The 18,977-nt window shown below is 50.0% G+C and overlaps 1 protein-coding gene across 1 annotated transcript in view; it reads left to right on the top strand.

The window, feature by feature from the left end:
* Positions 1 to 18,212, top strand: part of CREB3L1 (cAMP responsive element binding protein 3 like 1) — a 46,353-nt gene extending 28,141 nt beyond the window's left edge. Inside the window, exons 3-12 of the mRNA XM_054400545.1 lie at positions 2,354 to 2,514; positions 4,127 to 4,205; positions 5,137 to 5,297; positions 5,939 to 6,088; positions 6,872 to 6,930; positions 9,072 to 9,140; positions 11,536 to 11,635; positions 16,998 to 17,118; positions 17,547 to 17,793; positions 18,176 to 18,212. Of these exons, the coding sequence (XP_054256520.1) occupies positions 2,354 to 2,514; positions 4,127 to 4,205; positions 5,137 to 5,297; positions 5,939 to 6,088; positions 6,872 to 6,930; positions 9,072 to 9,140; positions 11,536 to 11,635; positions 16,998 to 17,118; positions 17,547 to 17,793; positions 18,176 to 18,212 (1,184 nt within the window). The remainder of the gene's footprint in view (positions 1 to 2,353; positions 2,515 to 4,126; positions 4,206 to 5,136; positions 5,298 to 5,938; positions 6,089 to 6,871; positions 6,931 to 9,071; positions 9,141 to 11,535; positions 11,636 to 16,997; positions 17,119 to 17,546; positions 17,794 to 18,175) is intronic.
* Positions 18,213 to 18,977: the final 765 nt, after the last annotated feature.

The following is an 18,977-nucleotide window of genomic DNA, read 5'->3' on the forward strand; positions in this document are numbered from 1 at the left end:
GAAAGAGAGCAGGGTCAGGATGTGGACAGGAAATGGGAGGACAGCACATACTCATTTGGGTGTCTGCTCCTAGACTGTCTGGACTGACAGCAGTGGGGGCAGCTCTCACTAAGTCTGAACAGGGAGAGCCCTTGGTGATCTGCTCTTCTGTGTCTGGTAACTTGCTTCAGCAGCAGCCCTCCCAGACAGAGGATGCCCCCACCTTTGAGAAAAAGAGAAATGCATAGCTTTGCAACAGAAAGAGAGGGTGAGGAAGATGAGGCTTAAAATCACAGTATGGGAACTTCAGATTAGCCAGTAAGCAAAACCTTCCCACAGTGGGCATAGGGAAACCATAGAAGAGATTTAGTGGGGGAAGCTGTGGACTGTTCATCACTTTTCAGAGGGCTAAGATCAAGTCAGGCAACTGTCAGGACTGGTAGAGGTTTAGTTGAACTTGCCTTGAGCAGTGGGATAGATTGGAAGACCTCTAAAGGTCTCTCATCTGTGTGGCAGGCTGTGATCAGGCAGAAGTCAGTTCAGATTTTCTGGCCTCAGACACTGGCAGCTGGGTAACACCTTGCCTCCTTCCATCAAAAAGAGCTTGTCTGTATGGCAGGGCTGACTGGGACCTTACTACTACCTGGGTTTGGTGGTAGTGAGAGGAAAGGAAGGTCAGTCTGTGTGTGCTGTGTGTGAGGGCTGTGCGAGTACACTCCCGCCAGAGAGGCTGCCTGACAGCAGCTGCAGTGTGGGAAGCTCTCGAAGTGATCCAGCAGCACTGAGCAGGGCACACAGCTGGTACACACAACAGCAGCCACAGGGTGTTCAGTCACACAGGGAGTGGGAAGGAAGAAGCCTCTGCTAGAGAGTCCGACCTAGGCAGCAAAATAAGAGGTGCTAGACCAAAGACAAGAAGACAACATAAGCTGCTGGCAAGGGCAGCACTGTTAGCTGATAAAATTTGTGCCCATGCTTTAACAACAGTGTCCAAGCAAAAGCCAGAGGCCTGAGTTAGGTAGAGGTGATGGTAAGCTCAGATGGCAGCTCCCACATAAGCAGCTTGCTTTGTGCAGGCTTTGCTGGAGCTAAGAAGGACCTTCCTTCCTTTCTCCTCTTGTCAGCACATCTTCTAGACTGAGACCTGCACTGCAAGGACGAGCTGGGCAACGTCCCTGGGTCTGTGAGTGCTGTATTCAGAGAGAGATGTGCAGAATGGTCAGGGAATGAGCCTGACTGTGGCTTCATCATGAGCCAACTGGGCCATTACCTGGTGACATACTTAGCAATTGTCTGTCCTGTGTCAAGCCAAATGCATTTCTGGTTGTCAAATGAAAAGGGGAAGGGAAGGGATGAGGGCTAGGGAGGAGGATGCAGGCTCCAGGCCAGCTAGGAGTAGGTTTTTTGGCAGGCCAAAGTGTTTGAAGAGCAATGAAGGGACCAAAACTTCAGAGCAGAGCCCAGGCAGCAATCCTGCCCAGCAGGATTTTCCATCTGAGCTGCAGCTTATCCACTACTGCCTGAATCCCAGCTTCTGGAATCTCTGCTTCCAGTGGCAAGCCAGGCACACACTGCAGACGTGACCAGGACAGAGCAGGCAGGGGGTGAAGGGAGTGTGCCCACACAGCTCCATCCAGTCCTCTTCTGATACTTCCTGTCCCTCCAGCCAGCCTTGTCCCTGCCAACAATGGCAGCAGGGCACCACTGTGGGCAGCAGTCCCCCTGAACAGCGCAGGGAGCCTCAGAGGTGAGACTTAGAGGAGCAGCTATGGGAACAGCCTCAAAAGCAGGTGCCATATTTGACTTCCTTCCACAGAATGGATCTTCCTCCTCTCCTGTCATACAACAAAGCTCTAAGACTTGGCACAATGTTGGCAGGAGGCCAAAGCAGCACTGCCAGCCTTTCACTGTCGCTGTGCTTGCCCTCTCACTAACCCTCTAGCACAGAGAGGGTGCTATTCTTGGGAACACACCTGGCACCTCTGTGATGCTGGCCACACTGCCTAAGGAGCAACAGCCCAGCATCCTCCTCTCACTGAGCTCTAAATATAAATAAGCTCTGGAGGATGAGACCGAGACATCACTGTGGGAAGAAACCCCACAGCTGTCCTTCAGTGCCTGGGCTGCACAGAGACAAGCAGAGACACAATACCTCCAGCTCTGTCCTGTCTGCTCCCTGCACACTGGGGGTTCATTCTCTTTTGTACTTTGTGTTGTGGGCCTGCACATGTTTGTGTGGTGACAGTGCTAAACTTGGAAAGGCAGCCTCCCCAGATGGGGGGAAGCTGTCTGCATGGCTTTTTTTTTTTTTTTTTCCTTGCATTCTTTGTCCTGTTCTTGCTGGAGTTTGATTCTCACATTGTGCATGTTTCAGAGCTGGAGAATGGAGTGTGGTCGCTGGGCCCCAAGCTCTGCTCCATCATGGTGAAACAGGAACAGAACCTGGCTCTAGATCTGCCTGAGTCCCAGCTAGCTGCCAGCTCTATACCAGTGCTGAACCTCAACCCTCTGCAGAGACTGCCAGTCCCCGAGGAGGTGAGCCCATTCAAGATCCATCGGGAACCTGGGCTCTCACACAGCAGCACCTGCAGCCATGTGACTGCACGGTCCTGATAGCTGCTGAAGAGTCAGGAGAAGGTGATACAAAGCCCAGATACGGCATTATTTGACATTCTCTTCTTCAAATGGCAGTCAGAGGAGCAGCACTCCTGATGATGGTGTGAACTGTGTCCTTGATTCCTACAGTGAAGCTACTAGACAGCTTGTGCTTACAGAGGAAAAGGTGGAAGGAGTTTTTTTTCCTGCACAGGAGGCTTTACAGTCTTTCTTAGATACAAGCACCTTTTCCTTGGCATAAAGGTTAAAGACTTTTAAGCCTGCACTTGCTGGAGGTCCCCTCCAATCTGCCAGTATTTCTATAGCCACTCTTGGTTTATTTTCATTTCATTATTGCGATGCCAGTGACCTCACTATTCCTGAGTATAGACCCCAGCCCTGCCACTGGCCTTGGGCTTATCATATAGCCTCTCACTTTTCTCAGCTGCTTACTGGAAATGGAGATCCCACTCCAGATCCTGCTTGATTTTTCTCATGAAGCAACAGGAATTATTTCTAAGAAACAAGTGGCCAAGTCTTTTGGTCATATCTAAGTCCTTAAGAAGTCTGTTTGTCTGAAGGAGGCTCACTTATGTCACTGGTACCTAAATATAAGCCAGGGGCTCAGTACAGCTGGCCTTGAGTCCAGACGTGTTGGATGGGAAGAGCCTGACCAGTCTCACACAGACCTTGGCTGTGTTGTAGCAGCTCAGTAGATAATAGTAGAGCATCTCTGGGGTTCACTTCCTTTTTTCACTCATGCTGAGCATTTTCCCATTTAAACAACCATCCAAAACAAATGAGCACTTCCAGCCAAGACTGTGCACAAACTTCCTCTGTTATTTACGCAGCTTGAACTTGGTGTGCCCTCGAAGCTCTGCTGTGTGTGCTCAGCAACCATACCATGGTGCTCTCTCAGCTGTGTTTACAGTCTGGAGGAGTTTGCAATGTGTCTGTTTAGTGTAAAATCCCTCCCAGCCTGTGGTGGGCTGGGGGCTAGTGAGCCAGGGAGCTGAGGGGCAGCATAGCCCAGATGGGAATAAATCTACTCTTTATTTAACTCTCAGTCGCCTCTGATTGGAAACAGCTGCCCAGCAGCCCTGGTGAAAATCATGTGAGCAGGACAGGGGCTTTGTTCTCTTTCTGTTTCTGTACAGTCTCTCTTCTCCCATTTCTAATGAAGGCAGATCAAAGAGGGATTTCCCATGTCGATGCATAGGTTGGTTTAAATGGCACTGTCTGGGTCTAGCAAGGGAAGAAATGGCAAGGATAAAAGTCACCTCCCTTTTGGAGGCACTCTGTGCGGCTTGGCAGCATCTCCATCTGCCACTGCTGCTTCTTCTGCAAATGTGTTTGCTCTCTGTGCCCAGAGACACAGACTTCAGGGGCTTATATTTGGTCTCTTGGTTTCTGTTATGTGTGGCAAGAGCTGTGGGGCAGAGCTGTGAAATGGGCAGGGGAGGTGGGAGAGCAGGGTAGCAGCAACTAGTGGGAGCCCTCAGGACAGTGGAGGGCGCAGTGCCCAAGAGCTCTTTCTGTTTCACTTCCACAGACTCCCATAGAAATGACTCCAGCACCTGTGATCAAAGCTGAACCCAAAGAGGTGAACCAATTTCTAAATGTGCCTGCAGGTAAGAAGATAGAATATGCTGGTTGACTTCTATCCCTTTATACCACTCATATTCTAGATCATCGTTATACAGGGAGGATAGGCAATACCTGAGATCAGAGCCATGGCTACAAGGTAGCACTTAGGGCACAGATCGGTAGAGGAGTGAGCACTGCCCTGTTCCAGTTCTGTGTCTGAATCAGAAGCCACACACAGAATTGTCCAGACTGGGACTCCCAGGCAAAACAGGCTACTTCAGAGTTGGAAATATGCAAGAGTGCCTATAAAATCCTCAGAGAGACTGCAGTCTTATCCAAAAACAACCATCTGAAAGTCAGGAAATTCAGGATCCAGTTTAATTTGAAAGAAACCCAAGCATCTGAAAATCTGCCGATGCACAAATGAAAGCACTATAGGAACTCCCACTGCCGCAGAGAGACATTCCTTAGGCATATTCCCACCTCCATTAAGGCCCCTAGGGCTCTCCAGTACAAAGTGGGGACAGTTTTCAAGTGCTTGGAAACCAGCTGAGTGACCAGAGCCCCTTTGGATCAAGTGTGTTGGCAAGTGTGTGAGCCCTGCGGTGCTTTAGAAAGAGCCCTTCTCTTACAGAGCTTCCTCTTCTTGTGAACAGGCTTTGGAGAAAACCATCACAGGCCTTGTACCCCTTTTTGGTTGACACCAGAGTACCTTATTGCTCTGCAAATACCTTCAGTGTCTTGGCAAAGACACTGCCAGTTCCTAGTTTAGCACATTTGAAGTCAGCCTCGCCTCTCTCTTGGGTAGTGCTCAGTCCAGCCTTTTTCTCAGACCCACCCCATCTTGTGAAACTCATCACCCTCTCCTTACAGTCCTATGTTATGTCAGTGCCTTTTCCTGTTGCTGCTCAGGGCTATATATCTGTACCAACAGGCTGAGCTGAGAACTATTGACCTGATTTCCTTATTTCTCAGCAGATGACCTGGTGCAGATGCCTCCAACTCCACCTAGCAGCCACGGCAGTGACAGCGATGGGTCTCAGAGCCCCCGGTCCCTGCCTCCCTCCAGCCCAGCTCGGCCTGCTGCTCGCTCTTCTACAGCCATCTCCTCCTCACCTCTCCTCACAGCACCACACGTAAGGAGGCAGCAGGACATCACTGGAACACAGAGCTCTTGGTGCTCAGAGGGAACTGGAGGTTCTTTGAGGCTTACATCAGAGATCCTGCCCTCAGTGAGGGATCCTGCCCTCGTTAAGGTCTCCAAGCTGAAGTGCTCTGGCAAGGCAATGTGATGTCGTAGCATAGGGATGTGGGGACAGAATGGTGTTCACAGGAGTGAGGAGAGGTGTGATGGCTGCTAGCAGCTGCCTTGTCTTGCACAATGCCTATCATTAGCTATCTTGTTTTAGGAAGTGCTGTCTTTCACTCAGTACTTTTGGAAGTGGCCTATGCACTAGAGGACTTTCTGAGGAGATTAGTGGAAGAGAAAGAAATAACTGAGAGTTCACATAATTGTTAAAACACAAGACTGTGTTTTAACCATTGCCCAAATGTTCTGTGGCAGGATCCTGCAGTACAAGTGTGTAGCAAGCCTTGTCATGAAGGAGCAGATGCCATCTAAAGTAAAAGGGGAAGGCAACTGCTGAGTTGTGATCCCAGGAGCTGATTGAAAGCAGGAAATAGCATTGTCCGGCATCTGATTGTACTGAGCTCCTAGCTGCTTTAAGGAGGGTCACTGGCATAGAACTGCTTGCTGATGGCTGCTCTGTGTTTTCAGAAGTTACAAGGGACCTCTGGCCCACTGCTCTTGACTGAAGAGGAGAAACGCACCTTGATTGCTGAGGGCTACCCCATTCCTACCAAGCTGCCTCTCACCAAAGCAGAGGAGAAAGCACTGAAGAGGGTCAGGAGGAAAATCAAGAACAAGGTGACTGCGAAAAAATGTAACAATGCAGTTTCCATGATTCCAGAGCATCCTCAGCTGGCCAGCACTATAGTTACCCTCACCTCAGCTGCTCAGAAAAGTTGGGGTCCTACTTTTGATTAACTGGCATGAGCCTCCCAGCACTCAGAAATGGTGCCTTGGGGCATCTCTGCGTGTGTGCTGTGCATGGAGCTGTATCTGATGAGTGTGGCTGCCAGCCCAGCACCTGGGTGTGTGTCCCCTGGGATAGGGCCAACAAGCTAGGGCACCTTGGATCAGACAAATGGACCTGGTCAGGCTTAGCTGTGGGGCAGGGAAACTAAAGACATTGTGTGGTGCAGGATGGCTGATGCACAGGACTCATTAGCCAGGCAGAGGCTGTGCAGCTTTAGGTTGTGATTAGCAAGCCCTCAGAAATGCTAAGACCCTGAATTAGTCACCTAGTGACTCAGAAATGGTCTGGAGCAGTATCTGCCCAAATGGCCCAGCACATACCCATGTGAGTCAGAGGAGTTCAAAGCAACCCTAAAGATGCTCTCAGCAGCAAGGGGGTCAAGCATACTGCAACAAATGGTTGTGGCCTACAGGCTAAAGAAGGCTGCATACCTACAGCATCCATCCTTCCCAGATTTGGCCTGGAGACCAATAGGAATGGCAGACTAGAAGGGAACTTTCCTATTTATCTTTAGAGTGCTTCGTGTGCAGGGAACAGACAAGGTAAGAGATACAAAGAAGTATCTAGAGGCTTATGATACTGACTCCCATCTAATGGCTGCCCCCTCACAGATCTCTGCTCAGGAGAGTCGCAGAAAGAAGAAAGAATATGTGGAATGTCTAGAGAAAAAGTAAGTTTCTTGTTCTCCATCTTGCATTTGGAAAAGGAGCCCTATCCATGCACAGCCCTATCCATGCACAGCCCTGCTTGCTAGTGTTTTTGTCTCTGAATTGCTCAAAAAGTACAATTCCTTGCAAGGCTGGCTGCACGGAAGTTTGCTTTGGGATCCTGCCCCTACTCCCCTCCTTCCTAGAAATCATCTTACAGGATAAAGATTCCTCTAGAAACCTTGTGTTTCCAGCTGTTTAGTTTGGCTGGTCCCCTGCAGAACATAGGCCATTTTGGCTACCAGCAAGGTGGGATCTGGGGTAAGAGTCATGTTTCCCTACTAGAAGTGAGGGCTTTTGTGTTGATCACAGCTTTTTACCCCCAACTTTTCTCTACAGTTATTCCTCACACTCACTTCCTTTCCACCATTTTCTGCATGAGTTTTGTTTTTCTTTTTCCTTGCAATCCTGAGGTCCTGCATGCATGGCAGGTGTAAGCCTAAGGTGACATCACATGGCATTTACAGGATAGAAAAGAACTCCTGAGGGCCTGATCCTAGGGTTCTCTCTGTACTAGCAGCCCCTGATGGGTATTGCCAGGCAAAGAATGACAGCATCAAGCTGCAAATTCACATTTCTGTTTAAACACCATCTTCTTCCCTGTTATTAACACCACCTGTTACCAGAAAAATGGGAAAACCTCAATGCCCAAACCCAGTTTTAATTACTTCTTCTCCCTGATGCTATTTGTTTGTCTTCTCTAAGCGCACAGAAATGCTGAATAAAAACAGATGACTCAAGGCACCTTCAAGTTCTCATGCCCCTTCACAGGCAGCACCTTGGCATTTGTGTATGTGTCCAGGCATCAGAGCACTTCACCTCCAGCTCATGTCCCACGCTGAGAGCCAGAGCCTTCAAGCTGGACCTGGGAAGCTGGCTGGCTTTGCTTAGGTGGCAGGTCCAGGGCTCTCCATGCTGGTCCAGACATGGCTGTGGTGTATCTCACGTAGCCCACACAAAGGGGAAGACAGGAGGGAACACAAACCTACTGGTGGGAATAGTCAGGGTGGAAAGAGATCTTGTCTCACTGTCACACTTCGACCATCCTGATGAACACTTGTGAAATAAATAATACTGTGAAATACTCACAAAAGAAATAACATTTGCCATGGTGTGAAGTGTTCACCAAAAAAAAAAAAAATTACTTGCAGTGGTGTGAAGTATTCACACGTACAGTGTGAATCTCTGCCCAGTGAAGTAAATGGGTGCATGGTTATATGGTCCTGCTCTGGCAGGAGGCTTGGACTTGATGATCTCTGGAGGTCCCCTCCAACCCCTAACGTCCTGTGACTCGGTGGCTGGTTACACTGCTACAGTACTGTGACAGATGGCTTTCAAACAATGCCAGGTTTAATGTGAACCAAAAGCAGCATTCAGTGATTTTTTTAAATGGAACAAGTCTTTGGTCAGCTTGGCTTTCTGCTGGAGCTGGTTTGTCAGAGGCTATACTCAGCCCTTCACCGTTCGGTTTGATACCTTTGCTGCTAGCCCAGTTTTAACACGGAACACCTGATTCGGAGATTGTGCTGGAAAAACCTCCAGCAGGATCAGGCTGTGTCCCTGGCCTGCCTTCCTGCAGACCTGGAGACTTGCCCCTTCCCTCGTCCCAGCTGTAGCCTAACCACTTTCCCTTCCGAAGCAGTGGGAAGGAGCCTGCAGGTTCTCTGCTGCCCTCAAGCGCCTGCAGCCGGAGCTGGCCCAGCACTTGCGCAGAGCTGCCTGCTCTTCAAACGCAAGGCACACGGCCAGGACAGGTTCTGTCTGAGTGGCAGAGGTTTGAATTTGTATCCCCCTGTTCCCTTTCCATGCTCCTTAGAGAGGTTTGGAATAGATGGAAATATCTGCATAACTTTGGGTCTGTCCTGACTTGATCAGCCTGTTACCGGGTGCTGCTGGTTCTCCCAGCCTGACCTGGGAGCTGCCACATCATTAAGTGTCCACCTGCAGCCTCAACCCTGGTCCATCGGGGCTGGCTGCAGCCCCGATGGGTCAGGAACATCTGCAGGTGATGAAGGAGGCTATTGAGCCTCCACAGTACGAGGAACACATTTTCTGTCTCTCTCCAGCCTTTGTACCTAACTGGCTATGGGGTTTGTTCCTGCAGGGTTGAGACATACACAACAGAAAACAATGAGCTCTGGAAAAAAGTGGAGACCTTAGAAAATGCAAACAGGTAAGAGGGGCTTGACCCTCAGTGGGCAGGGCAGGGTGGGCATGAAGGGAAGCCAGGGGAGTGGTGAGCAGAGGAGCAAAAAGAGCAAGGCAGGCTCTCTCAGATTCTGGTGGGACAGGCACTGTTTGGCAAGGCCCTGGTTTGCAGCCCATGGCAGCAGCAAGGCAGCAGCAAGGCAGCTGGGTTTGGTTAGTGAGCCTGGAATGTTTGTATTGGGACAGACAGGCCAAGCTGCAGCACTGAGGGGAGGGAGGGAAGGCGTGTTTCTCCCATGTCTTCCTCCTCCCTGCAGCCCACTGGGCTGGTGCTGCCTTCCCCATTGCCCTCCAGGCCTCTGGCTGTCTCCAGGGCAGCAGCATCGAAGGAGGCTTCTCACACCAGCCTCTCAACCCCACTCTTTCTGCTCTTGGGCTCTTTGGAGGAAAACAAGGCCCCAAGTGTAATGTGGCTGTTTCAGATTTCTCTTGAGAAAGAGCTGAACTTGGTGGATACAGGAACAGCCCATTTCTCTGATAAAGGCAGAGATCCCAGCTTCCACTAAATCCAGGGCACCTCTCTGTGCATGTGGTACCCTGGCCCTTGCCCTACCTCTACCCCTTGAAAAGCAAGTGCAGAGAATCTCCCTCCCATCTGCTGCTGCTGACCTGAAAGGAGCAGTCTGCTCCCACAGCCCCAAAGCAGGCCCCTGGCTCTCTTGCTCAGGAATCTGGTGAGCATTTATGCTCCTAACAGGCAGAGCTGGCCAGCTGATCACCAGGGGAATTTGCTTCCTTGGAAGCAAGTAATGAAGATCTCCATCTCTGCAGTGGGGATGGGGAACAGGAGCTGGAGGAGGGCCCAGCTCTGCTCCCTCTCACTAGGTATAGCAGGTGTGAGCAAGGGCAGGGTCAGCTGCCAGGCTGGTGAGGGGGACACTCATTTCTATAGTCCCATTTCTATCACCTCCAGCCCCATGTGAAGGAGAGAATTGCAGCCAGAGAGCCATTTTCTTCCCCTGCCATCTCTGCTGCCACTACAGCTCATGGAGTACTCCCTGAGGCTGCACACCTTCCTTCCATCTCTGACATGAGTGCTGTGGCCTCATCTTCCAGGCCAGCTGCTGGTGCTGGGACCAGGGGTTGTCAGGCATGGTCTGGTGGAGGTGTGCAAGTAGCCAGAGCCTCCCCACCTGCCACAGACACAGCCACCCAACTGCTCTTATCCATGAGGCACAGCCTGCTGCCCAGCCTCTGCAGGAGCACAGGCAGCCCTGCTGCTGAAAAATCATGAGCCCTGCCCAGAAAAATGAGATTGGTCAAAAAGCCAAGAAGTTATTATTTTATTTTCAAAATACACATTGTACTCTTTATAGTTGGGCTTGGTCTTTGAGCACTGCCAGTGAGACGCTCTCTGCTTCTCTCCACATGTACAAGGAGCAGAAGATGATTTGGAAAGACATAAATCTGAGATTCTCCTGCAATCTCCTGGCTCTTAGGACTTGGCATTTTATAAAAGCTCAAACATATTTGTGTAGAGCAGTCAGTGCTCCCAGGGGGGAACATGCAGTAGTCTGCACTTCAGTAACTTGCAGCCCTTGGGAACGGTGGGCTCTGCAGCTTCTTTCATCCCAGATTTCTTCACCAGCCTGGTGAAGTGTTTGGTAGCTCATGGTAACACACCTACCAGTTTTGTTTTCATGTGCACCAATGCCTGTGTTCAGTTAAATGAGGCAGAAAGACCTCAGCACATGTTCCAGCTGGGGCAGCCAGAGAATGCATCAATTGCTGAACTCGAGATTTGGCTTTGCCCACATCCCTCTGCAGAGCTTGCCAAGACTGGAGATGCTGAAAGGGATTAAAACTAGCTTTTAGTTCTCTCTCCACCATATGGTCCAGGGCACCAGTCGAGTTGCAGGATGTGTGTCTCTGAGTGAAGTGGGAGCAGGCAGGCCTGTTCTCAAGGTCTGCACTGACTGCAAAGTTCAGCCTCCATCTCAGAGCTTGCTTTTCATGGTAGCCTGCCTCTCCATCACCCTGGGAGATGACTGCCTGGGCTTTGAGGCACCCAGGAGTCTTCAATGAATGGCACATTCATAATGGTGGGGAGTTGCAGTGAAAGTTGGGTGAATGGATCTGCTGGTGAAGAGGCAAAGGATTTTACCTCCATGTGACAGACCCTTGGGGCATTCCTCACACAGTTCCTGTACACTTTATATCTCAAACTCACCCTTTTATGTTTCTTGCTTCCCAAGCCTGTTTGGTCAGAGAACTTGGGCGAGATATAGCAAGGGAGAGATGCTTATTTTCACAAAAAAGGAAGTTCAAGGTAAAATGTGAAGGGGGTAGTGGTATTCTTGCATCACATACTGGCTGCTACCTCCTTATCAAGTTTTGGTTTGGGTTGTTTCCTATCCTAGGACTCTGCTCCAGCAATTACAGAAGCTGCAGGCTCTGGTAGCTGGGAAAGTCTGCAGACCTTACAAAATGGCTTCCACGCAGACCGGGACCTGCCTAATGGTATAAACTTCATTTCCATCTTCCTTCTTGGCCATGCTTCCCCTGACAGCTTTGCCAACTGCCTGTCTCTGTCCCTCTTCTCTGCCACCTGCCTCTCTTGCCAGCTACATCTGCTCTCCCCTTTTGCATTGAGAGTCAGCAGGACTGGGCCCTGTGTCACACAGACACTGGTAGCATCAGTTGCTTATGCAACATCAGCAGAATAATCCTTGCAGTTTTGCTGCTCTGCTCTCTGGGCAGGGCAGCACTTTGTTTGCTTTGCATTAGCTATTGGCCATTCAACAAAAATCTTCAATGAGCTTCCATTGGAATGGGTCGAGTTCACTTTCACTTAATGTGTAACTCAGCTGGGCAGACAAACACTTCCAAGTATTCCTCCCAGTGGGCATTGCCTTGTGTTTACCAGCAAGGAATGGCATCTGTGCTTGCTATGCCTGCACATCAGGCTTTGTCAAATCCAGATGGAACACTCTTCGTTCGCCCTTTGGACTAAACAAAATGATTTGGGCTTGTCTGCTGGTCTTGGTAGTCCTGCTTGCCTCTCTCAAAGTGGAGGATCATGGTTGAGCAAAACTGGCTTCACTGTGGAGTTGTGGGGCATGCCAGTGCATGGCCATAAACAGAGGCAGTTGCTTAATTTTTGTCTCATTTTTTGCCAGGGGGGAAGTTTCTGATCCATGGTGTAAAGATAATCTTCATCCCTGTGATGTCTTTGCGGGACTGGCTTTACGGCTGCTTATGACAAACAAGTCAAAGTTGGTTATCTCTATCCCCTTATCACTTCTGTGCTGTTAACAGGCATGAAACACAAACAGATGGGGAGGTGCTTGCCCCACTTTCTCAGCACCCTCAGTGTCCTGAGGGGTTGTTTTTCGCTCTCGCTTCAATCAGTGTCCTTGGTTCCAGAGCCCCTGCTGTGTAATTTCCAGCACTTTCTCCTTTCAAAATCTGCTCTGACTTTTGCTGCTCTTTGCTGCCCCCATCTCAGACCACACTTTAATGAGTGACTGTCTTTTCTGTTGGCTGCTGTGTGTCTTCTTTCCCAAATTCTTTCCACATATTTGGGTGTGACCCAGCTGGGCCCAGTGACTCATTGCTCCTTAATGTAGCAGCTCATCAGAGCACCCCTGGCTCCAGCAATTCTTTATCCCTACTACCTGGAATGTGGAAGTCCAGAAGAGGTGCCTTCCAGGCATCCTCTGTGATATAAGCTGATAAAGCACCTAATTTAGCTTCCCAACAGTGTCTTATCTCTCCTTGCTGCTCTTTTCATTCTATGGCATCCCAGCCCACACACCAACTCTCTCAGGCTTCCTAGCTTTGAAGCATTTCAAGAATTTGCAGTTTGCTTTTCTATCTTGGGCCAGTTCCTCTCCTAGGCCTCATAGGTCCCCATTTTCCATTTTCAAATACAGCACCCCTTATCACAACAGATATATAGAGTCATCATCATGCCTTGCAGCATGGGAGTGAAGCAGAGTACCCTTCCTTTTTAGCTCTGTGTCATTCCTGCTGGGTATTTATCCAGCCAGTTCTTGAAGTTCCAGTGATGAGGAGCCCTCAGCCTCCTCAGGAAGATTGTTCCAGTGCTTTGTTACGTTTCCCAGATGAAGCTTTCTTGCTCTCTCGTCTCGATCATTCTTAAAATAGCTTAAGCCTATTAAATCTTCTGCTCACTGTAAGCAAGCTCAGTCTACCCTCCCTTTGTGCAGCTGCATTGTGCATATTTGAAAACTATTGTTTTCGAGCAGCTCCCTTCAGCCCACTCTGCTAAATCACCATGATTTCTTCAGTCTTCCCTTGCAGGCTGAGTTACTGAGTCACTGCTTGTTCCCAAAGCTGTCTTCCAGACTTTCTTTGACTGCCTTGCATCTTTTTGGATGTACTGGGCACAATGTGCCACCTGAAGGCTGGTACAGAGCCAGCCAGAAAGCCTGTTGGTGCTGCCTGGGCTGAGATTTGGCCTTTGCAAAGTGACACCAGCTTGTGTTCACCTCACCCTCCATTTGAACTCACAGGTCCTCTTCTGTACAACAGCTGCCTGGCCATGTGATGTGTTTCCTCTGTTAATCATTCCTGCCACTTCACAGGGCTCAGCAGGGCTCAGCAGAGCTCAGCGTTTGTCTGTCTGCTGTTCTCTTGGACCACTTCTCCCCACGGTCAAGATTGTTCTGAATTGGAATCCTGACCAAAAGCCATTCTGATTGTAGTCTCTCCCATCTGCAGATTTGATACAGTCCATCATCCAAATCAAGCTTTAAAATGTTGGGTCATGCCAGAGCTGTAATGGATCTCTCTGCTACTCCATCTGCTACTTCCTCCCAGTGTGACAGTTTGAACTGTTTGATAACCAGGCTCTCAGGATGTCTTCTTCTGATTAATTTTGCCTTCACCTTTCCAACTGTTTTTGCAGTAGTTTCCTCTAGCTTCATTTCCCTCGTTTATTAAGGAGTCAAAACAGTGAGTTGGTCAAAAGCAATGAGATTAATGTTACTCAGAGTCAGCCCAGAAGTTATTAAGTGTTAACAAAGTTTGAACTGGATCCAAACTAGAGCATCAGTCAGAGTTCAAATATCATAGAATCATAGCATTGTCAGGAAGGGACCTCAAGGATTATCTGGTTCCAAGCCCCCTGCCATGGGTAGGGACACCTCACACTAGATCAGGTTGCCCAGAGCCACATCCAGCCTGGCCTTAAAAACCTCCAGGGATGAGGCTTCTACCACCTCCCTGGGCAACCTGTTCCAGTGTCTCACCACCCTCATGGCGAAGAATTCTTCCTAACATCCAATCTGAATCTACCCATTTCTAGTTTTGTTCCATTCCCCCCAGTCCTATCACTCCCTGACACCCTAAAAAGTCCTTCACCAGCTTTCCTGTAGGCCCCCTTCAGATACTGGAAGGCCACAATAAGGTCTCCTTGGATTCTTCTCCTCTCCAGACTGAGCAACCCCAACTCTCTCAGCCTATCTTCACAGAGGAGGAGCTCCATCTCTCTGATCATCCTTGTGGCCCTTCTCTGGACACATTCCATCACGTCCAGATCCTTCTTGTAATAAGGGCTCCAGAACTGGATGCAGTACTCCAGGTGGAGTCTCACCAGAGTGGAGTAGAGGGGGAGAATCACCTCCCTCAAACTGGTGGCCACACTTCTCTTGATGCATCTCAGGCTCTGGTTGGCTTTCTGGGCTGCAAGTGTACACTGTGAGCTTCTCATCTACCAGCACCCCCAAGTCCTGTTCTTAGGGCTGTTCTCAAGGCAGTCACTGCCCAGGCTGTATCAGTGCTTGGGATTGCCCTGACCCAGATGCAGGACTTTGCACTTCCCTGAAACAAAAGTAAAACCAACAAGCCTGGTTGAAAGCCATGTTAAAGCAAGATGTCACCTATACTGCTCTTTCCCAGCCCAGAAAGCCTGTTTTGGTTCAGAAGAGAAGAGCAGGCTTCACAGTGCTCGCTCCTCTTTCTGGAAGTTGTGTGTTTGACTATGATAATTCCAATCAACATCTATCCAGATTTTTTTTCCCCCTGTTTTTGTGTAACAGGGGGTCTAAATGCCTCAGGGGCCTGATAGGATGTGCTTTGACAGCATCTATACTGTCTACATTTAATTTCCTTACCTTAAAACCAGCCATAAAGAGTCTGGACAATTAGAATCTCTCTTTACGTGGTGTAGTATCTCCGTGCTGGTGTTTTTTTTTGGTCCTCCACGTCTCCTAGATTCCACTAGTGGTCAAAATTACCTTGATGGCCCAGTTTCTGTGTGGTACTTGGGCACGGCTATTCCGAAACAGGGGTTCTGAAAAGCAGTCAAGCAATTGCTGGCTGTCCCAACAGGTGTCCCCATAGGTCAAACTTAGCCACTTGATACTCGGGCGGCAGAAATCACCAGCAGAGGCGTTGCTCTTCCACATGCTCAGTCTGAGCGCTGAGCTGGCGGCTGCTAGCTGTGCACCACCCACGGCATCCGTGGGGATTGAGGTAATAAACATTTGCCTCTGTGTCATTTCGCAGGTGTTCCCTCTTGCTCTCTACGGGTCGCTCTCCAAACTCTGCAGTGTCCCTTACGAGCAGCGCTGACATCTCGCCCTGCAGCTTTACTGTTATGGCAGAATTTACAGGCAGGTGCAGAAATACCAGAGGGAGATTTCCAGGGAGCTTTCATCTGCCTCTCTCCTTTTATCACTGCCCAGTAGCTCTGACTAGTCTGCCTGGCAGCAGAAGGCACAAGCACATGGTCCTGCATACTTGTGTGTCAAGCATAAATGTAACCCTTTCCTTGGACTCTCCATCCTTGCTAAGAGATACAAGGCAGCTGCAGTTCTTTAAAGAATCATAGATCATAGCATTGTCAGAGTTGGAAGGGACCACAAAGATCTTCTGGTTCCAACCCCCCTGCCGTGGGCAGGGACACCTCATGCTAGATCAGGTTGCTCAGAGTCCCATCCAGCCTGGCCTTAAAGACTTCCAGGGATGAGGCTGCCACCACCTCCCTGGGCAACCTGTTTCAGTGTCTCACCACCCTCGTGGTGAAGAACTTCTTCCAACATCCAATCTGAATCTACCCATTTCTAGTTTTGTTCCATTCCCCCTAGTCCTACCACTACCTCACATCCTAAAAAGTCCTTCACCAGCTTTCCTGTAGGCCCCCTTCAGATACTGGAAAGCCACAATAAGGTCTCCTCAGAGCCTTCTCTTCTCCAGACTGAAAAACCCCAGCTTTCTCAGTCTGTCTTCATAGGAGAGGACCTCCAGCCCTCTGATCATGTCCAGATCTTTCTTGCAATAGGGACTCCAGAACTGAATTCAGTACTCCAGGTGGGGTCTCACCAGAGTGGAGTGGAGAGGGATAATCACCTCCCTCGACCTGCTGGCTACACTTCTCTTGATGCAGCCCAGGGTAAATCTGCTGTCATTTCTGTCCTTGCCTGGACAGTAGCTGCACTTTGCTATGTGCTGTGGTACCTGACAAGTTTCTCTCAATGAGGTTGTTTTCTTGCAGCCCCCTCTGGCTCCTACTGAGACAGTGGTTGGGTTCCCTTTGGTCAAGGCAGGATTGATCACTTCTGTTGAGTCTCCCTCTCTCAAATTGTTCCCCAGCTATGCCTCTCACCATTTCTTATCAACTGGACAGGAAAGTTCTCACCACTGAAGCTGAAATGCTTCAAATAAAGCAGCACAACAGAGCTTCTGACTTCCCTTCTTAGATTTGCAGCAGAGATTAGCAGAGTGAGCCCTTTCCCTCCCCGGGGACCACAGTGACCCAGTTGCCAGCCTGACCATAGGTTCTCACACAGCCTCGTGTTCGTGGGCGGCAGCAGGGGGAGTGTTTCCTCACTAACTGTGCTGATCTCCTCTCTAGGTACTGGCACTCTGCTTTGTGCTGATCCTGGGATCCCTAATGCCCTGCCTCCCCCAGTTCTCTTCAGCATCACAGACAGTGAAAGCAGCACCAGCGGCAGACATTTACACAACTAGTAAGAGTGAGTCTCACGTGGTTCCTCCTGTCAAGCCCTTTGCATCTCCTCTCTCAACACTCCTGGTTCAGGGGTAGTGTCCTCCCCTCAATGCCTACCCTGTATGCTGGGGCTCTGGTGAGGGGAGATTCCCAGCATGGCAGTGGCACAAGCTCTGGTAAGAGCACCTTCTCTGGGCCTTTTGTCCTTCTCTGTTAACCACTGTCCAAAGCACAACAAGTTGCAAAGGAAGGACCATGAGGGAAAAGTCCCTGGGCACATTGTCTTCTGAAGAGGCTGTGTGTTCACATCTGCCTCCTGAAGCTGGGGGGGGGGGGTGGGTATCCTGCAGAGCAGGTCTCCTGCACAGTTGCACATGGACAAGGCCATAGGATGTGGCCCCTGGAAGACACCTTGTCCTCACTGTTAACCCATCATGCTCTCCTGTTTTCCAGTTCAGTCACGGAGTCTCCTTTTCTATGATGAGGGTGCTGGCTCCTTAGAAGAGAGCTATAGCTCCTTCTTAACCAGGGACCATCCCGAGGGGTGGGAGGCTGAGAAAGGGCAGACTGAAGAAGGAAGACCTCATCTGCCCAGGACACATGAGACAGCAAAATATCTGAGCAAATCCCAGCTGGAGGGTTCTGACCGGAACCGAACTGACCCAACTCTCACCCACCTCAAAGAGCAATTCCATGAGAGGTAAGCACGTGGGGGGCATCCTGTGAGCCCCAAAACACAGCATGGTGTTTGGGAGTGAGCAAAGGCATGTCCCTTCTGCTGCAAGCTAAGGGCAGGCAATTAGCTAAAGAGCAGTGGCTGGAAGAGGCCAGTGCTGGCAAGGAGCGTAAGACCAAGTTTATTTTCTAGAGTAGAAGTTTGGGACTCCATAAAGCAGTGTCCTGCTGGCACAGAGCTGAGTAGAACTGGGTGATTCAGGTGGTTCCAGCCCTGGGGAAGGGTTCCAGCCCTGGGGAAGGGCTCCATCCTAGTCAGAGCAAACCAGCTGGGCACACAGAAAGGTGAATTTGCATAGGAGGCTGCAATGAACCCTGACTGATGCCTTGTCTTTTTTTTTCCTCAGCGAGACAAGCTCCAGTGAGACAGCTGAATACTTGTAGCAGCTGCTGGACCTCAAGGCCTCATCTGTCTGATTGCAGGATTCCTTCCTCACCAAGCAACTGAGGGGACTTGGCAGGAGAGGACGCTGCATTCAGACACTCCTAAACTGGCTTTGGGTTCAGCTCCTCCCCTTCCCCGTGTCCTCCCATTAGTACTGATCTCTCTGAAGGGAGTCACAGGACTGCCAGAACCAGCAATAAATGTCTGGCAAAGTCCTGAGATGCCCTCTTCTCCTGGCCTTACCTTCTGCTTAAATGAGCACTACCCTATGGATGTGGGCTCACTTTGGAGCAGAGGGAGATCAGGGGAAGCCTCCAAACTATTCAGCTCACTCCCCCAAAGCCTCCAGACCAAGGGGGCTGTCCCTAGCCGTGTACCCTTTGGCTACATCAGATGCACCTGAAGGAGAGAAGAGAGAGTGCTGGATTTACTGGCTTAGGAGTGGGTGATGCTGGTGCTGCTGGAGAGATGGCTCTGGAGAGTTTGAGCTCATTTCTTCCCCTCCATCTGTTAGCACACTTCTGCTTCCGTTGAGAGAAAACCTAGTTCTTCCTTGCTCTAGTTTTCTCTTGAGGGACATGCCTACATAACTTCCACACCAACTATCTGCAAAGATCTGCACACAAATGGAGTGGGGGAGACAGATCCCAGACAGATAAACCGCCATAAAAATTAGCCAGCAGCTTCTGGGCAACCAGAGCTCTGAAACCTAAAAGAATTTTCCCCCACACGCCACTTCTGTCCACCCTTGGCACCCTTGCTTT

Source organism: Indicator indicator, chromosome 4 (genome assembly GCF_027791375.1).
Source record: "Indicator indicator isolate 239-I01 chromosome 4, UM_Iind_1.1, whole genome shotgun sequence".
Classification (NCBI taxonomy): domain Eukaryota; kingdom Metazoa; phylum Chordata; class Aves; order Piciformes; family Indicatoridae; genus Indicator; species Indicator indicator.